The 23,847-nt window shown below is 41.3% G+C and overlaps 1 protein-coding gene and 1 long non-coding RNA gene across 5 annotated transcripts in view; one reads left to right on the forward strand and one right to left on the reverse strand.

The window, feature by feature from the left end:
- Window positions 1-1,630: 1,630 nt before the first annotated feature.
- Window positions 1,631-18,490, reverse strand: LOC132218657 (uncharacterized). Its single transcript, XR_009449236.1, has 3 exons — window positions 18,375-18,490; window positions 4,424-4,529; window positions 1,631-3,006 (listed from the first exon to the last, which is right to left on the reverse strand). It is a non-coding gene; the product is annotated as an uncharacterized LOC132218657 (long non-coding RNA).
- A 71-nt stretch (window positions 18,491-18,561) lies between these two features.
- ATP6V0A1 (ATPase H+ transporting V0 subunit a1) overlaps window positions 18,562-23,847 on the forward strand; it is a 54,896-nt gene continuing 49,610 nt past the window's right edge. For all 4 annotated transcript variants that reach the window (XM_059670189.1, XM_059670190.1, XM_059670192.1 and 1 more), the window contains exons 1-2: window positions 18,562-18,696; window positions 20,786-20,947. In XM_059670189.1, coding sequence (XP_059526172.1) covers window positions 20,831-20,947 — 117 coding nt within the window. In that variant the 5' untranslated portion in view covers window positions 18,562-18,696; window positions 20,786-20,830. The remainder of the gene's footprint in view (window positions 18,697-20,785; window positions 20,948-23,847) is intronic.

Genomic DNA, 23,847 nt, shown 5'->3' on the forward strand with positions numbered 1-23,847 from the left:
CTGCAATAATTAATTTTTTCCCCAGGAGACAATTGTTACTATTTTCTGGTGGAATCTTCTATAGAAAGTCTCTGCATATATGATCAAATTTACATATTGCTCAGCATTTTTCTTTTTTTTTTCAGTCACTAATATATCTTGGAGATTGTTCCATGTCAGTATTCCAAATTATGGACTTACTATACTTACTCAACAAGTTCTCTATCAATGGACATTTAGAGATTACAATTTAAACCTCACTTGGTGGGGGGGGGGGGTGTCTGAAGAGGAATTTTAGTGGTTGACTTGATTTTTGTGGTTGCATGCTTGCTAAAAGGAATTAAGTCCATGCCATTTTGACTTCCCATCAGGAAAATATTTTTACTCTTCAAAAAGGAGTGACCTTTTTGAGATTAGTCAAATTATGTTCCAGGGATAGTCTAGTAAGTACATGACTCATTTCATGCCTTGTTAACAGAGAATTTTGCAGAAAGGGCCCTACCCCTACATACCTATGTCCAAGAAATGATCTGTATCAACAAGTTTCTCTCCTGTCCTCTTCTTACTAAATGCCAGCTAAATCCAACAGGGGGCGTGCTAAGCCTTGATGAACTAGCTTTATCACCGCGGACTCCCAGAACTGGAGGGAAGTACTTCCCAGAGTACTTCATTTCAGTGAAAATAAGCAGTTTCCCTTCGTTTGGAATTGCATTCAGCATGCCATTGCTTGCATTAAGGGTTGACGCTTTGCATTTTCCATTGCTCACTCTTATTTGCTGAAAGGCACAGTGTTCCATTGCGTGCTTTCAGCGACTGTAAAAGGGATAAAGAGGTGGAAACAAACAACCCTTTGGCACAGAAAAAGAACACCAGGATGCAACCATGTCAGCAGCTGGAATCTCATAGCACTCTATCATATTCCTCCATCCGCCCACGTGTTCAACAAAGTGTGACTGCTTACCCTGAGCCAACTGCGGGGCTGGGGTCTTCAAGGAGGATGACTACAGCTCAGTCCTTCCTATTGAGGAATTCATAGCATAGCAGGAGAGGCAGATGCATAGTTTCAGGTACAAAGTGGAGGGTTCTCCAGCAGCTAAAGGAAGGTTGCCACTTTCTGGAAGAGTGGGAAGGGTTCGCAGAGGGAGGGCCTCTAGGTATAAAGGAGGAGAGAGGGTAGAGGTGTGGAAGTGCAGGGCTGAGGGGTGGGTAGCCAGGCATTGCTCATCTCTTACTGTGGTTCTGCCGTAAGTCTTATTGGTTTATATTTAGGAAGATTGAGCAAGGTGTGAGGGGTGCACGTGTAATATGTCCCATTCGGTTTTGGATCCCTGCTGGGAGAGATCCTAGGGAAACAGTGTGTTTTGTTAATAATAAATATTTGGGCCTGACCAGTGTGGCTCATTGGTTGAGTGTCAACCTAGGAACCAGAAGGTCACGGTTCAATTCCTGGTCAGGGCACATGCCTGGGTTGCGGGCTCAGTTCCCAGTAGGGGGCAGGCGGGAGGCAGCCGATCAATGATTCTTAGCATTGATGTTTCTATCTCCCTCTCCGTTCCTCTCTGAAATCAATAAATATATATTAAAAAAAATAATAGTGGGGGCTTGTCCTCAGGGGTGGGAATGGCCGGGGGGGGGGGGTCAATCGGGGAAAATAGAGACATATGCAATACTTTAAACAATAAAATAATAATAATAATAATAATAATAATAATAATAATAAACATTTGGGATGAATTACGTGTCCTCACATCAGAGAAACAAACATCCTGCACAGAAAACCAGTCCCCAGCAGCTGGCTCACAGTTGCCACAGGTGTTCATCCCCAGATTTACAGACACTATTCTTGTCCCTCTGACATACATGAAAAGTGCCTACAATGTTTGTATATTTCTTTTCCTCAAAAATTCCTTCCTTTCTCCTTCAAACATTTTCTGGTTTTCTGAACCAGAAAACAATAATAATTTTAAAAAAACTTGTTAAGTGCTAATTTATGCTAGAAACCACAGCATACAGGAAGTTTGGGTGAGAGTGTTAAATTCAGACTAACACAGAGAAAACATCAAGAAAATACATTAATGAAAATGCCATCAAGCCTCCCTTCCTCCTTTGCTTTCAACATACACTGGTCTCCTATCCTACACATAAAAACCAGAAACAAACAAAAACTGCAGTTGTAATTGGTTTTACCTTCCTGTCTCCTCAAGGTGGGGTCCGTCTGTTTTCCTGTTCAAATTCAATTGTTTTGTAGAACTGCGGCTACTGGGCTTTTACCCCCAATTCAGTCCTTAAACTTTAGCAGTTTATCCAAAAAGTTGGCTTTCTCTCTACCAAAAGAGCATTGAAAAGTCAGTAATAGAGCCTTCTACCAATGATCTCTCCTTTTCTAATTTTATTTGAACTCAGCAGGATTTAGCACTGCTGTCATTGAGAGTCTCCTTTATGGTCTTTTGGGAGGCTATATTATTTTTATTTATTTCTAGTCCGATTTGCTAACTTTTTTTTTTCTTCCCTTTTTAAAAAACAGCCTTCAAAACTGCTAAAAAATATTTTAAACCCCAGCTTCATAGAGACATAATTTATGTGATACACGATTCACCGATTTAAAGTGTTCAATTCAATGGTTTTAGTACATTCACAGAGTTGGCAACCACAATCAATTTTAGAACATTGTTATCATCCCCAAAATAAACACCTGTCAAATAAAAAACAGATCCGGATTTAGCAAAGGGAGACTTTATTTGAAAGGATTGTTGCCTGGGAGGAAAGGGACTATTACAATCAGGGGAGGGGGTCTATTGTAATGGACACAGCGCTGTGACCATAAGATCTGCAAGTGTCTCAAGGGCTGGACAAAAGGGGGGCTTCTTTTACAGAGAGGAGTAAACAAAGCTGAAAAGGACCAGGTGCAGGGAATGGATGAAGGGGTGGTATGAGAGTAGGTAAGAGAATACTTTTCCCTGAAGCCAGCCTATCCTCAGGAGGACTTGTGTGCTGGCTGCGGCTGAGAGCAGGCCAAAGATCAGGGGCCTGGAGGAAGAAGAAAAGCTTAAATAAAGTTTGGTTAAGAAGCATTTTGTTCCGAAGTGACCAGAGGGACAAGCAGTTCAATGGTCATTTATGAGGCAAAGAGTGAAAATGTGGAGGGTCTATGTTTGTCTTTGTCATAAGTAAATAAGAGTGGCATCTGTGACTCACCAGGAGAAGGGTGGTTCTTTGCAGTAAGCTATTTTCCAGAACACAAAAGGGTGGGCAGATGCCTTTAAACTTCAATGTTTTGCAGGAATACAGAGCTCAGGTGAAATTCAACTCTGTTACCGCCACACCCATTAGCTGTCACTTCCCATTCCCCCTTTTCCCAGCCCCTGACAATCACTGATCTACCTTCTGTCTACAGACTGCCTATTCTGGACACTTCATATAAGTGGAATCATACATATATGGCCTTTTGCGTCTGGCTTCTTTCACTTGGTATGTTTTCAAGGTTACTCATGTTGTAACATATATCAGTACTTCATTCCTCTTAATGGCTGAATAAAATTCTATTGTATAGATATGCTACATGGTGTTTGTTTATTCATCAGTTAATGGACATTTTGGTCCTTTCTATTTTTTGGCTATTATGAATAATCCTGCTATGAATATTCATGCTATTTTTCTTTTTTGCTACTTTTTAAAAAAAATTTATTTGAGAGAGAGGAAGGAAGAGAGAGAGAGGGAAACATTAATGATGAGAGAGAATAACTGATCACTTCCTGCACGCCCCCTACTGGGGATCAAGCCTGCAACACACGAATGTGTCCTAATTGGGAATCAAACCTCGAGCTCCTGGTTCATGGGTCGGTGCTCAACCACTGAACCACATTGGCTAGTCCTCTGCTACCTTCTTAATGTAGGCATTTAACATGGGTTCTGTCTCCAGCCCTCTGCTCTGATTCCAGTCATTTTCCCTTTTTTCTTTTCATCTTTTTTTCCTGGCATCCTCTTTGCAATGACTCTAACATCAGGTCTCTGGTCCTTTAAATGTTAAAAATATTTAAAACCAGTGGCACAGTCAGACCTCAACCCATCAGAAGGGATGCTGTTGTCTATCATGCCCTTCAGTCTGCAGGCCGACGCTCTATCCACTGAGCTAAACCCGCTAGGGCAAATATATTTTATTGATTTCAGAGAGGAAGGGAGAGGGAGACATCAACTCATCAGAAGGGATGCTGCAGTCTATCATGCTGAAGCAGAGCTCTGGTCGTCCCTGCTGTGTCTGGCATTACCCAGGGTCCTAAAGTAGTTCTGAATCCCATGAGGCTGGGAGGAGCCGTGATTGTTTACCAGTATGTCAGCCTCTCCCCTGAATGCCAGGATTTCATCTCCCATTGCTTACAGCATAGCTGGATATCCCACCATCATCCCAACTCAATACATATAAACTAAATTCAATATCACTGCTTACATTAAACACCTGTTGAACAGAACGTTTGTTCGTGGTGTGTAATTTCGTGTGAATGGCTTTTCTTCTCTTAGTTCTCCACCTCTCTCTTAGTTCTTAGTTTTTTCATCTGTAAATGAAAAAAGTGGGGGGTTATGATTTCTAAGGATCCTTCCAGTTCTGATATTCAGTGAGTCTATGAAACTAATCTTTGATACTTTAAAAAAAAGTCCTTTGAGAATTTGTAGTATTTCAGAAAAATAATTGTGAACATCATTCACTAAAACAAACATTTAACAAGTATTTATGGAGAGCCTATCAAGTGCTCGTCCCAGTACCAGGAGATGGAGACCCAAAGATGGAAATACCTGGTCCTTGCTATCAGGAACTTAGAATCTAATATGAGAGCTAGACATGTAGCTCAACAACTACAAGTTAATGTGATAACAGCCATAAAAAGCACCAAATATAATAAACAATGATAGCGCAGGGGAAAGAGTACTTCTGTTTACATAAAAGTGTCAGGGGACATTTCAGAGTTGAGCTGTGGCATTTGCCAAGTAGAAAAAAGTAGCTTGGGGTTGGGATTCTAAGCAGAGGAAAGATCTTGGTAAAGGCATGAGGATGTCTGAGTCCACATGGCTAAAGTATAAGATGTTTGGAAGTAGAATGGCTAAAGGTGAGGGTGGGCAAGAAAAAGTTGCCCAGTCACAGTGCATCCTGGAAGTCATGCTGGACTTTATCCTAAAGATTAGAAGGCACTACTTAATGATTGTAACCAAAAGAGGGAGAGGAAACGATTTGAATTTTAGAAAGAAAATTGATTTGAGGGAATGGGGCTGAGACTAGAAACAGGGGGAGTAGGGAGAGGGCCCTATTAGGAGCTACTGAAAAGTCCCAGCAATAGAAGATGACATCAAGGAATTATTATTAAGGTGTGATAATGGCATTGTGGTTATACTTTTTAAAATAATCTTCATATTTAAGAGATACATACTGAAGTATTTACAGATGAAATGATATCATATCTAGGGTATGATTCAAAATAATCCGAAGTGGATGAGATAAAGATAAAATGAGGTTGGCATGTGTTAACCATTGTTGAAGCAAAGCGATAGGTACATAGGGATTCATTGTATTATTCTCTCTATACCTAACTTTCCCATAATAAAAAATAGTGAGGTTGTTTTGAGGATGAAATATGTTCATACATACAAAGGGACAAGTCAGAATGGTTGATACACCATTGGTGGCAAGAAATGTGCAGAACCCGTTTCCCTTTCTCGCACTTGAACCAGTCAAGAACTGGTATTCAAGAAAACTTTCTGTTAAACTAATTTGTTGCTCACAAGAGGATGCCTCTCCTCACCCCGCTTTCCTTTCAACTTTCCAGTTGGAAGCAAGACCAGATCTTTAAAACAAGACACTCTCAATCAAAACAGTGGTTAGCAGCTGTACACATCGCAACAAAACTATTTGCTTTGTGGAATCTGGCCGTTTTCCCAGGAAACGATTTCCATTTCACAATGTAGCAGAACAGGAAGAGTGTGAACGCTTGCTCAGATATAGATTCTTTGTGCTCCACTCAGATTTCCACATTTCCATTGTGCTCTGGGCGTGACAGTCCAGCTGTGTGTTGGTGGAATGACTCACTTTTCCACCAAAACACGTATTTCTATGAATCATCAGGGCTACTGATTGGTGTGAATGAGCCATCAGCACAGAATTGGTTCCTGAATCCATTATATGACTTCAGAGAGATGATTTAAAGTTTTTCCATGACTTAAATTGAAAGAGGCAATCCAATTATCTAGATAATTCATGCTCCAAAACCTTTAATGTTTATAAGTGGTTATTAAGAACAGCTTTTTGATACCATAAGGAACTACAAAGGAAATAGAGGCATAATCTATGTTCTATTGGTGTTTAATGATCTCATTGAGGAAATAAATACTCAAGAAGTAGAAGGATTTCAAAATAAGTAGATGATATTCATACAAATATATGCAAAATATATTAACGTTTAGGAGCACTAGAATAATAGAGTGATCAAAATGGGAAGAGGATATCTGGGGAAAATTTTCATTTACAAAATATTTTAATTATTTAAAATTTACAGAAAATGTTTTTTAGGTCAAAAAGATTTTTTTTTTCTGAGCCATCTGAGAGTAAAGTGATAATCTGATGTCTCATCACCCCAAATATCATGTATTTTCTACAAAAAAGGATGTTTAGATATATAGCCTAGTACATCCATCAAAATCAGAAAATTAACATTGATGCATACCACCATCTGCTCCTCAGCCCATCAAATTTCATCATTTGTCCCAAAAGTGTCCTTATAGCTTAATTATTCAATATGAGATCCCTCCTTGAATGTAGCAGTTACCTCTCTTTAGTCTCCTTTCATCAGGGGAATCATTGTTTTCTTAACTTTCATAACTTTGACATTAAAAAATATATTTTAATTTTTAGAGAGAGAGGAAACATCAATAGGCCACCTCCCACATGCCTCCTAATGGGGATCAAGCCCACAACCCAGGTATGTGCCCTAACCCCAGAGAATCGAACTGGAAACTTTTTGGAGCATGGGACGATGCTCAGCCAACAGAGCCACGTGGACCAGGGCATAAGTCTGACATTTTTGAAGATTAAAGAATAGTTATGTAGAATGTTGCTCAGTTTGGGCTTGTCTGATATTTCCTTGTGATTGGATTTAGGATAGTTGTCTTTGGCAGAAATAGCACAAAAGGGATGCTATGTTCTTCTCATTGTACTCTATCTGGTGGTACATTATTTTGATTTGCCCATTGTTAGTGATGTTAACCTTGATCAGTTGGTTGAGGTGGTGTCTATCGGACTTTTCCAGTGTAAAGTTACTCTTTTCCTCTTTATCATCTAGAACTATTTTGTAGGATGGTATTTTGAGACTAAGCAAATATTCCACATTCCAATTCCTTGAACAGCACAAACTATCATACTCACCCAAGATAAAAGAAATAGTTTGGGTAGCTCTATAACAGTTAAGGACATTTAATTTGTAATTTAAAAGTCGCAGTAAAAGAAATTTCCAGGTCCAGATGGTTTTAGTGGAGAATTCTACCAAACATTTAAAGAATTTAATACCAATTCTACACAATCTTTTCCAGAAAATAGAAGAGTTGGGATCCCTTTCCAACCCATTTTATAAGACCAGATTACCCTGATATCAAAACCAGGCAAACAAACAACAACAACAACAACAACAAACAACCTAGACAGACAGTACAAAAAAAAAAGGAAGAAGAAAGAAAGAAAGACCCAGACCAATGTCCTTCATGGAAATATATTTTTAAAAAATCCTTAACAAAACATTAGCAAATAGAATTCAACAATATGTAAAAAAGAATTATATACATGGCCAAGTGGGGTTTGTTCTAGGGTTGTAAGGCTGATTCAGCATTTAAAATTCAATCAGTATAATTTATCAGTAACAAGGTAAAGAAGAAAAAAAATAGATCCTATCAATTGATGCAGAAAGTGCATTTGACAAAAATCCAACACCTATTCATAATTTTAAAAACCCAGCTCTACCCTAGTCAGTTTGGCTCAATGGATAGAGCATTGGCCTGCAGACTGAAGGGTCCTGGGTTCGATTCCGGTCAAGGGCACATGCCCGGGTTTTGGGCTTGATCCCCCTTAGGGGGCATGCAGGAGACAGCCAATCAATGATTCTCTGTCATCATTGATGTTTCTCTTTCTCCCTCTTCCTTCTTCTCTGAAATCAATAAAAATATACATTAAAAAAAAAACCACTCAGAAAATGAGGAATAGAAGGGAATTTCCTCAACTTGATAAAAACATCTACCAAAAACCCTACAGCTAGCATCATATTTAATAATGAAAGACTGGCCCTAGCTGGTTTGGCTCAGTGGATGGAGCGTCGGCCTGCGGACTGAAGGGTCCCGGGTTCGATTCCGGTCAAGGGCATGTACCTTGGTTGCGGGCACATCCCCAGTGGGGTGTGCAGGAGGCAGCTGATTGATGTTTCTCTCTCATCAATGTTTCTAACTCTCTATCCCTCTCCCTTCCTCTCTGTAAAAAATCAATAAAATATATTTTTTTTAAAAAATAATAATGAAAGACTGGATTCTTTTTTCCTAAGATTGGAAACAAGTTAAGGATGTCTGCTTGTATCACGCCTATTCAACATAGGAAGACCTAGCCAGCACAATAAGGCAAGAAAAGAACATAAAAGGCATACAAATTGAACAAAACAGAAATAAAACTCTACCTTTGTGCAGATGGCATTATAGTCTATCTAAAAAAATCTCAAAGGATGGGATTTACAAAAGTTTTTTGTTTTTTTTAACAAAAACTCCTAGAATGAATACATGAGTTCAGCAAAGTTATAGGATATACAATAAACACTCAAAAATCAATTGTATTTCTCTACAGTTGTAGTAAACACATGGAAACTGAAATTAAAAATACAATGCAATTGCCCTGTCCAGTGTGGCTCAGTTGGTTGGTAAACTGAAAGGTCACAGGTTTGATTCAGGTCAGGGCACATACCCAGGTTGTGGGTGGGTTCCATCCCCCTGTGATTACATTTCAGTTTTGTTTTCTTTCCTTCAAAAATATTTATTAAGTATATTTGAATGCCCGTCATTAAGCTAGGCAGTGAAAATATAACAGTTCAAGTTAGATCTATCTCTTGACCATTGAATCAATCAGATCCTTTTAACTGTAATTTTCCAATGTATTTATTCACTCCAGGTCTCACCTCCTTTCCCCAAGTCACTAGAAACCCAATATAGAAACATTTACCAGATTATCTACTTTCAGAAACCTCCTTGAACTAGTTTTTTGTTTTTCTGGGCAAATATTTTAGGTCTCTGCCCTGTGTCAATCAAGCCTTCCTTTATTCCCATCTCAACTTTTCTCATGTTTTCTAAAATTTATTTCTTTTAGAATTGTTTGTTTTTATTAAATTTATTGGGGTGACATTGGTTAATAGGATCATACAGGTTTCAGGTTTAGATTTCTATGATACAAGATCTGTATATTGCACTGTGTGCTCACCACCCAAAGTCATCTTCTGTCACAATATATTAGGCTCCCTTCACCCCTCACCCCCAAATTTTATTTAAGAAGCCTGTTTCATGGCTTTCTTAACTTCCACGAGTTAAAGGCTTTTTGCCTCATGTGTTGGTCACAAGAGCCTTGAGGTTTGCATAAAATGTCACATGCCTTAAGCTCATTCTTATCTACTTATGGATGTAATCATTAACAGAGGAAGCTGGCATTCCTCAAACTCCAAAGGAAGCCTCAAAATCTATTATGGAGAGAATTTTACTTATTACCAAAATACTTTCTGTTAAACATTGACAGGCTTTGAAGGTAGAAACAGAGTGTTATTTTGAGGAATTCAAACTGAAACTGCAAACTGCAAATCAACATTTCAAATGATGGCCAAAGTGATTACAGGCCACCTACAGGTTGTGGCAGGAGAATTATCCCATCCAACATTCAATCAGATCCTTGGTAGAATAGTTTAAGAATTAGAATTTCTTTTTACATAAAAGGGAAAGACAAACAGAAATATTTGACTAGACAGACAATCATTAAACTGAGCTACTATCATCTCAAATATCTCAGACAAGAGGAAGTAAAATTTTAAACCAAAGTTTACTGTATGCTCCCAACTATTTGCAGGTGAACAGTTGGAAAATTATGCAGAGCAAAATTTCCTTCCAAAAATTAGTAAGGGAGATACTGGGTTGAACAGTATTCCCACAAAATTCATGTCCACCTGGAACCTGTGTATATGAGTTTATTTGGAAATAGTGTTTTTGCAGATGTAAACAAGTTAAGAAGAGGTCAAACTGGATTAAGGTGGGCCCTGATCCAATGACTGGTGTCCTTATAAAAAGAGAGACATTTGGACACAGATACAGACATACAGAGGAAGGAATGTTTTGTGAAGGAGGCAGTACTTGGAGTGATACATCTACAAGCCAAGGAAAACTAAGTATTGCAGGCAACCACCAGAAGCTAGGAAGAGGGAATGAAGGATTCTTCCCTATATATTCTTTAGAAATATCATGGCCCTGTGGATGCCTTGATTTCAGAGTTCTAGCCTCCAGACCTGTAAGAGAATAAATGTCTGTTATTTTAATCCACCCAGTTTATGGCAATTTGTGCAGCAGCCCTAGGAAACTAATACAAGAAGCATATGGAAAAGAGGATCACTTGAGCAAATATGTATTTACAAACACTTGGCCTGGCCAGTGTGGCTCAGTGATTGATCACCAACCCATGAACCAGGAGGTCACTGTTCGATTCCTGGTCAGGTCACATGCCCAGATTGTGGACTTGATCCCCAGTAGAGGGCATGCAGGAGGCAGACGATGAATGATTCTCTCTCATCATTGATGTTTCTCTCTCTCTTTCCCTCTCCCTTTGTCTCTGAAATCAACTAAAAAAATATATTAAAAAAAAACAGTTGGTTTAACTTTCATATTTTCCTCTAGGTCCCATCTAGGAATTTAAGTTGGATGAGCAAATACCAGCTGATCCTTTATTTGTGGAAATTTGGACAATTACTGTGCAGTCCAACTAAAAAATAGAGGAAAACCATTTAATTATTCCACTATAATGACAATTATTTTTTAAAAATATATTTTATTGATTTTTTACAGAGAGGAAGGGAGAGGGATAGAGAGTTAGAAACATCTATGAGCGAGAAACATCGATCAGCTGCCTCCTGCACACCCCCTACTGGGGATGTGCCCGCAGCCAAGGTACATGCCCTTGACCGGAATCGAACCTGGGACCCTTGAGTCCGCAGGCTGACGCTCTATCCACTGAGCCAAACCAGTTAGGGCGACAATTCTTCTTAAAAAAATATATTTTATTGATTTTTTACAGAGAAGAAGGGAGAGGGATAGAGAGTTAGAAAAATCGATGAGAGAGAAACATCGATTCAGCTGCTTCCTGCACACTCCCTACTGGGGATGTGCCCGCAATCAAGGTACATGCCCTTGAATGGAATCGAACCTGGGACCTTTCAGTCCGCAGGCCAACACTCTATCCACTGAGCCAAACCGATCAGGGCTATAATGACAATTCTTAAAAGTTTTTGAGACTGTTAGATCACTGCCTGTTCTCTGCTCTGTCTTGATAGTAAAATATTCATTTTTATAACAATCAACTAGACATTTTTACAGATGCTAAGAGATAGCTCCATTCAGACACCCAGAACTGCAGTCCTCATATGGAATTGCTCGTCTTCTAGGGCTATGTGGGCAACTGGTCAACAGCATTTTATACTTGATCTTGTTGAACATATGCTGTGCTTGTTCAAGTGAGAGAAAGATATAGCATAGAAGATTCCTTCTTCCTAAAGAAGCATACAGGTAACCATAGATAAAATCAACATAAATGCCTGATTATTCTGGATCAAAATATTTTAATCAAGTTTGAGCTAAATTAGCATGTTTCCTGACTGTGATAAAAATAAAATCTGATTTAAATCTAGTATTTGTACTATTTCTGTTCTAATAGCCTTTGCCTCCTCCTGTGAGAAAACTTCTACTCACCTTTCAATACCCATCTTGAATGTCATGTCTTCTCAAAGCTTTCCCTAAGTCCAAACAGGATTAATATGACTCTTCTCTGGGTTTCCATACACTTCTGTTCCTGTCTCTGCTATATTGCATATTATATATTACAGTTAGTTGTTCGTCTAATAGACTCCTTGATAGACTCTGAGCTCCTGTTCATCCTTGCATTTCCAATTTCTAGTATTAAGTCTGGCATAATAGATATTTGCTGAAGAGAATGTTGGATTTTGATGATTTTGGATTTTTTTTATAAAAGTACTCTTCCTTGAATTTAAAGAGCATTTTCCTCATAGGTATCTTTCGATATAGAATAACTTTAAAAACTGTAAATGGAATACAGACATCAGCACTATCATATTATCAAAGGTGATGACCTTGCAGTTTTCACGGACTCCACAGACACTTTCTGATTCTAGCTTCTGCTCTGAACCTTTCCCAGCTGTCCTCTTTGTTAAGAATATAAGCATCTGTCACGAGCTCTCCTCCTCAGATAATGAGGTTTATAAAACAAAGGGGAGAGACAGAAGAGACAGGATGTGATCACACTCCTTTTTATCTGATGCCTGTGTTCTTTTGTTGGTAGCAGAGTTCTCGTAGAAGGCCCCCACTTCTTTCAGGATCATCTATCCATTCACTCATTCAGCCAAGAAATGGTACAATTGAATGAGTAGGCCCAATGCTAGGGGAGAAAAAGAGTTTATAGTTTGGTAATAGAAAAAAAAAAGTCATGAGAAAGTACTGTGTTTTATAAAAGAGAAACTAAAAAGTCTCATGAGATTTCCATTGAGGAAAATGAAGCTTAAGGAAGTGAACTAACTTGCTCAAGTTTCCACACCTTGTAACTGTTAGAGCTGAAATTTATTTCTCTTCCATTTGATACCAGATGGACTAAATGGAAGAACTGAGATTCAAGCCTAGCTCAGGATGGTACAAAAGCTTGTGGTCTGCCACACTGCACCATGTTGTCTCCCATAGGTTACTGCTTTAGTTATGAGAGGGGCAAATGAACCTGTACTACGTTATCGGCAATGAAAATAAAAAGAGGAAGGTGGTAAAGGCAAGAAATAAATGCAGGACCCACAATTAGCATGATGTGGCAACTACCTAAATGTGGAAAGAAAGGAAAAGAGTGGAATTAAAAATAGCTTAAGCTCTGAGCCTTGGTAATTACAAAAAAACAATGATACCATTAACAGGATCAAGGATCTCAGGAAAAGAGGCAGTTTTTATTCAGTGAGAGCTCTAATCCTTCAAAACTCTGCTCTCATGTCATCTCCTCAATGTAAATTTTTTTGACATCCTCAGGTACATTATACAGTATTTTTAAATATTTTTTTTTATTGATTTCAGAAGGGAAGGGAGAAGGGAGAGAGAGAGAAACATCAATGATGAGAGAGAATTATTGACCCGCTGCTTCCTGCATGCCCCCTACTGGGGATCAAGCCCACAACCCGGGTATGTGCCCTTGACTGGAATCGAACCTGGGAACCTTCAGTTCACAGGTTGATGCTCTACCCACTGAACCAAATGGGCTAGGGCCATTATACAGTATTTTATATTTCAACAACAACAATAATAATGACGATGATAATGACAGCTAACATTTTTTAAATGCAGGCTGAGTGCCAAGCATGTGCTAGGTTCCTTTTACTCTTCAAAATAACCATGTGAAGTATTATTAACCCCATTTTATAGATGAGGAAACTGGGGCCTACAAAGTTTTAAGATTACAGATATTAAATGGTAGATCGAGAATTCAGCCTAGCCGGCATGGCTCAGTGGTTGAGCTTCGACCTATGAATCAGGAAGTCACAGTTCAATTCCCCTTTAGGGCACATGCCTGAGTTGCAGGCTCAATCCCCCGTGTGGCGTATGCAGGAGGCAGCCAATCAGTGATTCTCTCTCATCATTGATGTTTTTCTCTTCCTCTCTGAAATCAGTAAAAAAAATTTTTTTTAAAAAAAGAATTGAATTCAGAGACAGCACTCTTACCAAAGGCAGGACAACGCAATACATGAGTCCAGGAAATGTCACCAAACTGGCTCAGTTTGAATCCTGCTCTGCCATTTACTAGCTGAGTGGCCTTGGGCAAATTATTGTGCTTCAGTTTCACCATCACCATTTGCCTCCCAGTATTGTTGTAAGGTTATTTAAATGCGTTCATATGCATAAAGCATTTACAAAAGGGCATAGTACATCATAAATATATATATATTTTTAATATATTTTATTGACTTTTTACAGAGAGGAAGGGAGAGAGACAGAGAGTTAGAAACATCGATGGGAGAGAAACATCGATCAGCTGCCTCCTGCACATCTCCCACTGGGGATGTGCCCGCAACCCAGGTACATGCCCCTGACCGGAATCGAACCTGGGACCCCCCAGTCCGCAGGCCGACGCTCTATCCACCGAGCCAAACCGGTTTCGGCAACATCATAAATATTAATCATTGCACTCAGAGCTCTGTTTTCTCTATCTATCTCTGTCTCTCTCAATTATTAGAACTTTATTTATTTCTATGAGTTCCTCTAGGACAGGAAGTGTGTCTGTTTTATTTTCCTATCCCCAGCACCTAGCACCATGTCTGCCCCACAGTAGGTCCTCAGCAAGCATTTGTTGCCTGGATGGCATTATTCAAGCAGCCTGAAATTCCATCTCTGAGTCTTGGAGAAGAGAGGTGAGTGGAAAAATAGGTCTGAGTCCCACACACAGACATTTAAACCTGACAACAGGCAGGACTGCTAAGGAAGAGGTCTGGGAGGGAAAAGAAATAGGACACCTGAGAAAGATTGACAGCAGGAAATGAAAGGAGACAGAAAAAGAGCTCTGGAGGATTTACTTTCAAGGAAGCCATGAAAAAAAATGAGTTCAAGGGAATTGCGCTGAGTCCAGATGAAAGGCTGTCTTAAAGGTGAAGTATGAAAATTTGTGGTTAGCAAGCAGCTGACTCGGAGGTTTAAATGTGTGTGTGTTGTGTTTTTGTGTGTGTTTTTTTAAGACTCAGAGGAAGGAAATAACAGTCATTGCGTAATTTCTAAAGCTTGGCAGGCTTTCAAATGTGGGTCTCTACTGTATCAACCTTGCCCGGAAAGTTGGGAGAGCGAGGGAGCATTCAAGATCACAAATGAAAAGGGGGGGTCGGGGCTCTCCAAGGTGCTACTTCTCAACTAAATCGTAATGCAGTTCAGCTCTATCTTCACTCACAATGTGAAATAGAAAAATCAAATGAAATGTGTATTTTTGCCCTTCGTTATTTTGTTTAGGCTGGTAAAGCAGGGTTGATGATGTTACTGTCAGGTAGACACAATGATCAGCAGCAGGTTTTTATCTGAAATATCTCCTTCATTACACTTGAATCTCCATTGTGTTCTCCCTCCCACGGAGACCGAATAACCAGTTTTTCCTGATACAGTTTTGGTTATTACAAACGACGTGGGATCCCTACTCCTCTTTAAAAGAAGGTCAAGAAAAAGGAATTGAGATCAATATTTGAGAAAGGCATTTTTATAAAAACAGGTAGGCAACACGCGCGTTTTAAAAAACGAGTTATTCTTTTAAAAATTTTGAGGAATAAAAACCCCTATGTGGTCAAATGGGCCCGCAGGAATCCACCAAACAAGATACAAATATACTTTCACAAACAGTCTTAGAGTCCCCCCCAACACACACACACACACTGTTAACTGGAGAAAAATAGACCCTGTACAGTTGTCTGAGGAACTAAACCAAGTACCTTTTTATTTTGATTTCAGAGAGGAAGGGAGGAGGGAGAGAGAGAAACATCAATGATGAGAGAGAACCATCCATCGGCTGCCTCCTGCACGCCCCCCACTGGGGACTGAGCCCACAACCCAGGCATGGCCCCCTGACCGGGAATCAAACCGTGACCGCACCCTCTGAGAGGAGTTTCCCATAGTTAAGTGCCGAGCCCCTCCCTGTTCAAGGCTCTACTACAGGATCTAGCACAGTGAGCACCTTTCCCAAGTCGCTCGGCACCCTAGGGCTCAAATGTTCTTTTCTGTAAACTAAGGAGAACAGTGGTGTGTGTGTGTGTGTGTGTGTGTGTGTGTGTGTGTGTGTGCGTGGTGCCTGTGGTGCATGTCTCTGTGTGTCTGAGTAGTGTGTGTGTGTGTGGTGTGTACTAGTATGTCTGCATCTGTGTGTCTGTATGTGTGGTGGGTATTTTTGTGTGTGTCTGTCTCTGTGTCTGTGTGGTGTGTGTGGTGCGTGTGTCTGTGTGTGTGTCTGTGTGCGGTGGGTATGATTGTGTGTGTGTCTGGGTGGTGTGTGTGTGTGGTGTGTATGTATGAGTGGTGTGTGTCTGCGGTGTGTGGTATATTCTATTTCTGTGTGTCTGTATGTGTCTCTGTGTGTGTATGACTGTGTGTGGTGGGTATGATTATGTGTGTGTCTGTGTGTGTGGTGGGTATGATTATGTGTGTGTCTCTGTGTGTGGTGGGTATGATTGTGTCTGTGTGTCTGTGGTGTCTGTGTGTGTCTCCGTGTCTGTGTGTGTGTGGTGGGTATGATTGTGTCTGTGTGTCTGTGGTGTCTGTGTGTATCTCCGTGTCTGTGTTGTGTGGTGGGTATGATTGTGTCTGTGTGTCTGTGTGTCTGTGGTGTCTGTGTGTGTCTCCGTGTCTGTGTGTGTGTGGTGGGTATGATTGTGTCTGTGTGTCTGTGGTGTGTGTCTATGTGTGTCTCAGTGTCTGTGTTTCCGTGTGTGTGTCTGTGTGTGTATGACTGTGTGTGTGTGTGTGTGTGTGTGTGTGTGTGTGGTGGGTATGATTATGTGTGTGTCTCTGTGTGGTGGGTATGATTGTGTCTGTGTGTCTGTGGTGTGTGTGTGTGTGTCTGTGTGTGTATGACTGTGTGTGTGTGTGGTGGGTATGATTGTGTGTGTGTCTGTGTGTGTGGTGGGTATGATTGTGTCTGTGTGTCTGTGGTGTGTGTGGTGTGTGTGTGTGTGTGTCTGTGTGTGTATGACTGTGTGTGTGTGTGGTGGGTATGATTATGTGTGTGTCTGTGTGTGTGGTGGGTATGATTGTGTCTGTGTGTCTGTGGTGTGTGTGTGTGTGTCTGTGTGTGTATGACTGTGTGTATGTGTGTGTGTGGTGGGTATGATTGTGTGTGTGTGTCTGTGGTGTGTGTGTGTGTCTGTGTGTGTATGACTGTGTGTGTGTGTGGTGGGTATGATTATGTGTGTGTCTGTGTGTGTGGTGGGTATGATTGTGTGTGTGTGTCTGTGGTGTCTGTATGACTGTGTGTGTGTGTGTATGATTATGTGTGTGTCTGTGTGTGTGGTGGGTATGATTGTGTCTGAGTGTGTGGTGTGTGTGTGTGTGTGGTGTGTGTGTGTGTATGACTGTGTGTGTGTGTGGTGGGTATGATTGTGTGTGTGTCTGTGTGTGTGGTGGGTATGATTGTGTCTGTGTGTCTGTGGTGTGTGTGTGTGTGTGTGTGTGTGTATGACTGTGTGTGTGTGTGTGGTGGGTATGATTATGTGTGTGTCTGTGTGTGTGGTGGGTATGATTGTGTCTGTGTGTGTGGTGTGTGTGTGTGTGGTGTCTGTGTGTGTATGACTGTGTGTGTCTGTGGTGGGTATGATTGTGTGTGTGTCTTTGTGTGTATGACTGTGTGTGTGTGTGGTGGGTATGATTATGTGTGTGTCTGTGTGTGTGGTGGGTATGATTGTGTGTGTGTGTCTGTGGTGTGTGTGTGTGTGTCTGTGTGTGTCTGACTGTGTGTGTGTGTGTGTGGTGGGTATGATTGTGTGTGTGTGTCTGTGGTGTGTGTGTGTCTGTGTGTGTCTGACTGTGTGTGTGTGTGGTGGGTATGATTATGTGTGTGTCTGTGTGTGTGGTGGGTATGATTGTGTGTGTGTGTCTGTGGTGTCTGTATGACTGTGTGTGTGTGTGTGTGTGGTGGGTATGATTATGTGTGTGTCTCTGTGTGTGGCGGGTATGATTGTGTGTGTGTCTGTGGTGTCTGTGTGTATGACTGTGTGTGTGTGTGTGGTGGGTATGATTATGTGTGTGTCTGTGTGTGTGGTGGGTATGATTGTGTGTGTGTGTCTGTGGTGTCTGTGTGTATGACTGTGTGTGTGTGTGTGGTGGGTATGATTATGTGTGTGTCTGTGTGTGTGGTGGGTATGATTGTGTGTGTGTGTGTCTGTGGTGTCTGTGTGTGTGGTGTCTGTGTGTGTGTGTGTGTGTATGAAAGTACTGGAAGCGCTCGCAAGCTCCCCTCCAGCTCTCAGGTCATTTCATGTTTCTCCCTTCCTTCCTGCTACTTCCCTCGAGAGGAACTTGTGGGTGAATCCTCGGGTTCATACAGACAAACAGAGACGGCAGGCGGCCTCGCTCACCGTCAGCGCCGGAGAGCAGGGTCTGAAGGCTCCGCACCTGCCCGCCAGCCCCGCCCACGACCGTCCTTCCGCCGGGCGCTGGGGAACAAGATGGCGCCAGCGCCCCGGCTCTCGCGGGGCCCGCGACTGCGCACTGCGGCGCCGCCCGAGCCGCACCCCATTGGCCGGCTGCAATGAGGTCATCTTGGGGCGGAGGCCGCGGCGGCGCGGGGGCGTGGCTCTGCGGACGCAGGCACGTCCGAGCCGCGGCACCCGGAGCCGGGGAGGCTGCGGGCTGGGTCTGCGGCGACGCCTTTGGTAGTGGCCCCGCCGGCGGCTGGAGGTGAGCGGGGATGGCGCGGCAGGGAGCGGCCTCCAAGGGGCACCGGGAACCCTAACATCCGCTTCACTTGTCCAAGGAAGTAGCAGGGATCCGAGGTCTCTGAAAGGAAATGGGGTTCACCTCTCTTCGGGCGCCCCTTCTGTGGGCAGAAGAACCGGAGGTTCACTCCCCTTTGGAGGCCCTGATCCCTGCCGCCACTTAAGGGGTCGGCGGAGGAACTGAAGGTTATTGGAATGGCCGAAAAATTGGGGGGAGACTTCTTAAATGGGGTCCCAATGGGAGAATTTCTCCCTTCTAGTCCCTCCTCCCGGAGGTAGGTGTGCCGATGCTCGCCGGGTGGACAGGAACGAAGCAGGTGAATCCAAATACCTCGTTAGGAGGCGAGGACCGGGTGACAGCGGCAGTGCGCGGGGACGCCTTGTTTGGATTAACCTTGTGCAGCAGAATTCCTATTTCTTTATAATTTGTTTTGTGACACACACCACGACAACCACCGCCGCCACCACCACCACTCCCCCGCATCCCCTAATCGCTTTGGCCAGTTTGGTTTTCTGTTTGGTTCGTCGGAGAGATGCATTTAGGGAGATTTGTAATCGTTAAAAAACAGGGGGGAGGTAACTCATTGGAGGCTGTCATGATTGGCAGCCCCTGAACTATGCTGATCAGGCATAATATTATGTGTTTAGAGATTGTGGACTCTGTCCCATAATTAGGAGCGAGGTGTGTTGGGGGGCGGGGTGGTGGTGGTATAAAGTCAAGCTACATCATCTCTTGAAAAATCCTTGCTTGTATCCGAGTGTGTTGTTCTGCTGCTTTGAACATCAAAGGCACAAAGGCTTGTCATTCAAATTTTTCAAGATGTCTCCCAGCCTTCCCCGAGAGCAACTCTTCCTTCCATGCCAGTTTCACCTATCATTATGGATGCGCTCATGATACTAAAAATACCCTATGTTTTTTCGAGCTTAGATACTGCCCCGTCTGTGCCTCACAATAGCTGATTGAGAATAAATAATTGCAGTTTCAGGACCACTGATAGCGCCACTGGTCGTTATTACCGGGCAGTGATAAGACAACCCTAAAATCAAACCTTTATGGAGGCGTGCAGGAGAAGCTTTAACGGATGGAACAATGTAGTTCATCTTGAAGGTGGGGATAAGAAACAGAAGGCTTCCGAGGTGGAAAGCTTATTCTCTGTGGCTTGATAAAACTGCTTTGTCATTATCAATGGATTCCTGCCATGCTTGACTTGATATTGAGCTTAATAAGCAAGCTGGCTCCTTTTTTTTTTTTTTTAAGATAATGATTATGTAGTTAGATTCTGTAGTGAGAAGATGGTGCTTTCTGAGGAATTTGGAAGGTTAAACCCTTTAAGGTAGTCATAACTTGAGGGTAAGGCTGGCAGTTTGGCTCTTAGAAATGGGCAGTAGCCCTAGCCAGGTGGCTCAGTTGGTTGAAACACCATCTGTACACCAAATGGTGGTTTGATTCCTGATGAGAACACTTACATAGGTTTAGGGTTTAATCCCCCGTCAGGGTAAGTGGGTCTGGGAGGCAACTGATCAATGTTTTTCTCTCCCTCTCCCTTCCTCTCTCTAAAATCAATGAAAAACATATTCCCCGGGTGAGAATAAAAAAAAGATGAAGAAGAAATGGGCAGTACAGGTTAGAAAATGGTGAGGTCTCTTCTGTTTCCTGACACAAGTGGAAACCAAGATAGAGCAGTGTGGATGTCACTGCCTCAGAATGTTGTGTCCAGGGTATTAAAAAGCTGTCTGGGATCCCCAGCTCCTATTTTTAATATGGACACATTCTTATGTATTGAGATGTCCCAAAATATTGTCATCTGATCTTGATGTTGACTGCAAAGGAAGAGACTTTTCATCAGGCACTCTGTGGGAGAGGATTCAGTGGCAGCCTTTGCAATTTCTCCTTTCCATCTTTCTAAGGAGGATGTCAAAACAGTTGTTAAAGACCTGTCAGCACGAGGTGAAAGACATGGAATGCAAAACGGAAGAGCCTTACTGAGTGCTGTTTGCTCTTAGCCCTCTTAGTAATTTCCAAGGTCATGAGTTTTCCCCTTTTGCCTCAGGTTGGAGAGAAATCCCTGTACTCAGTGGATGTCCTTTCTGCCGCCATGGGGGAGCTTTTCCGGAGTGAGGAGATGACGTTGGCCCAGCTTTTCCTACAGTCAGAAGCTGCTTACTGTTGTGTCAGCGAATTAGGAGAACTCGGAAAGGTTCAGTTTCGTGATGTAAGTAATTGTGGGGCTGCTTCTTGATTTTACCACTGAACTGTCATTTTCTGGTCATGGCCAATTGCCTTATGATGAATGTTTTGCTTTTTATTTGCAAAAATAACATGACAGCACGCTTACTGTTGACACTTTTTTGAGTTGTCTTTCTAGAGGTGAGATTGTCGTGGGCCAATCCTTTCATGTGTTTATTGGTTCCCCTTTGAGAATAATCCTAAGCATTCTCAAGGTAATTAATTGCTTGGGATGCAAACGGAGGACAGCAAACTAACATGTTCAAGGCTTCCACTTTACTTTTGGGCTCCTTAACACCCATAGCAGGATCTTAAAAATATTTTCATAGCTTTTCCATACAGCAGGTCATATGTATTATAAGATCTGAAGCATGCAGTTAGGGATATATGGTATATAAGTAAACGTATACTGAATACCTATTAAGCTGAAGCATTATGCTGGGAAGTTGGAGAAGATATCAAAAGAAAATGGACAATCCTAGCCAGTTTGGCTCAGTGGATAAAGTGTCAGCCTGTGGACTGAAGGGTCCCGGGTTAGATTTGGGTCAAGGTCACATGCCTGGGTTGTGAGCTTGATCCCCAATGGGGGGCGTGCAGGAGGCAGCCGATCAATGATTCACTCTCATCATTGGTGTTTCTATCTCTCTCTCTCCCTCTCCCTTCTTCTCTGATATCAATAAAAATATATTTTTTAAAAAAGAAAAGAAAATGGACAGCCCTGGCCAATGTGGCTCAGTTGGTTGGAGCATCGTCCCATGCTTCAGAAAGTCCCAAGTTCGATTCCCAGTCAGGACACATACCTAGATTGCAAGGTTGATCTCCAGAGGGGCCTCATATAGGAGACAACCAATTGATGTGTTTTTCTCACATCAATGTTTCTCTCTCTTTCTCTCTTCCATCTTCCGTCTCTAAAAAAAAGAAAAAAATCAATAAAAGCAAAATGGACAGTATAAGCGTATACTAGTAAAAAGTATGCCCTATGGTGCTTACAGTCTGATATTTGCTGCTGAAAGGAGTGGGGAGTAAACAATTCCCTATTAGGCAATCTCAAAGGTCCATGTACCTCTCATTGACAACATTCATTATAGTTGTGATTTTACATTCATCAGTGCAAGTACCATGAAGACAGAGACAGTGATTATCTTATCCTTAGTGCCCACATAGAAGATAATCAATATTTGTTGGAATGGGTGGATAAAGAGGAGTAATCAGAAAGGTGTGGGATTATCAATACTGACTTCCTGGAATTGGCAAGCTTTCAGGAAGTTCTCAGTCTGAGCTGAAACTGCACAAATACAACCCAGTGATAGTCTTATTCCTTATTTTCTTTGAACCTTTGTATGCCATCTCTTTTGGAGTGTTCTTTTACCTTTCTGAGGCTCTTCCACCGGCCTCTCTTTTATCTTCTCCACCTCTGCCCTCAGTGTCAGTGTTTCCCAAGCTCTGTGCTCCCTGGATAAGCCTGTCCACACCAACATCTTCCTTTATCACCTTTTTTTTTCGGCGATCTCATCCATTCTCAAAATTTTCATCTTTATTCAGTGAGTCCCAAATCTATATCTCTGGCCTTGACTTCCCAAATACCTTCCCTGAATATACAAATTTCTAAGCTTGTTGTCATCTCTGCTAATACGTCTCAAGCTAATACATGTAAATCCCAACACCTTTCCTTTTTCTTCATCCTCACTTCCTAAACTCGAGCTAATGCATTGATATTCTTCCAGTTTTTCAGACTTAAAACCTAAATCAAACTTAACTCACCCTTAATTTGCAATTCTTCATCTGGTCCTATATAGCATCTCCCTTTCTAATACCCATTTGGGTTCATTCAGCATTCTTAACTTTTACTTATTATGTATTTCAGTCATACAAAAAATTATGGGGAATAGTATAATGAATACCTATGTAATTTATATTATCTACTTCAGGGGTAAGCATTCCACATATAATTGAAGGTTCCTGCCTCTCCTTCCTCCCTGAGTTTCATTTCTCTCCCCTCCTCCCTAGAGGTTACTTTGTATAGTGACTTTTGCCCTTACCTGTGTTTTTTTCTTTATTTTTATTATTGTTGACAGTATTATTGCCATATGTTTTTATTTTTTACTTTCGCTATGTTTGTATGAATCACCAAGTAATTTATAGTATAATTTTGTATGCTTTACATGGTATCATATTGTATGTATCTTTCAGCAGGTATTTTTTAAATTTAACATTTGTGAGATTTGACCATGTTGGTACAGGAGGCCCTAGTTCATTTATTTAAATTGCTATATAGTTATTGTAAAAATATATAATTTATCATTTTTTCCTTCTAATGATTGCAGTTCTTTGCTATTACAAGTTGCAATGAAGAGTCTTGTCTGTGTCTCCTGGCATGCATCTTTTACAGTTTCTCCAGGGGAGTGGTTCTCAAACATTTTGGTCTAAAGACTTCTTTACACTCTTAAATAAAATAAAATTGAGAACCCTAGCGGGCTTTTATGTGAGTTACAACTATTTATACTTATTAAATTGGAAATTAAAGCTGAGAAATGTTTTAAATATTTATTAACTCATTAAAAAATTATAATATAAACCCACTACGTTATAATAGCATATTTGTGAAAAATAGCTATATTTTCCAAAACAAACAAAAAATAATGAGAAGAATGGTATTGCTTTTACATTTTTGAAAATCTTTTAGTGTCTGAATTAATAGAAGATAGCTGGCTTCTCATTTGCCTCTGCAGTCAGTCTGCTGTGATGTATGTCATGAGACTCTGGAAAATGTCACTGAAACATTCATGAGACAATGAGAATGAAAAAGGCAAATAATGTCTTACTGTTACTGCGAAAATGGTGTTGATCACATGGACCTGCTGCTACTCCAGGGATGATAAGTGGGAG

Source organism: Myotis daubentonii, chromosome 16 (assembly GCF_963259705.1).
Source record: "Myotis daubentonii chromosome 16, mMyoDau2.1, whole genome shotgun sequence".
Classification (NCBI taxonomy): domain Eukaryota; kingdom Metazoa; phylum Chordata; class Mammalia; order Chiroptera; family Vespertilionidae; genus Myotis; species Myotis daubentonii.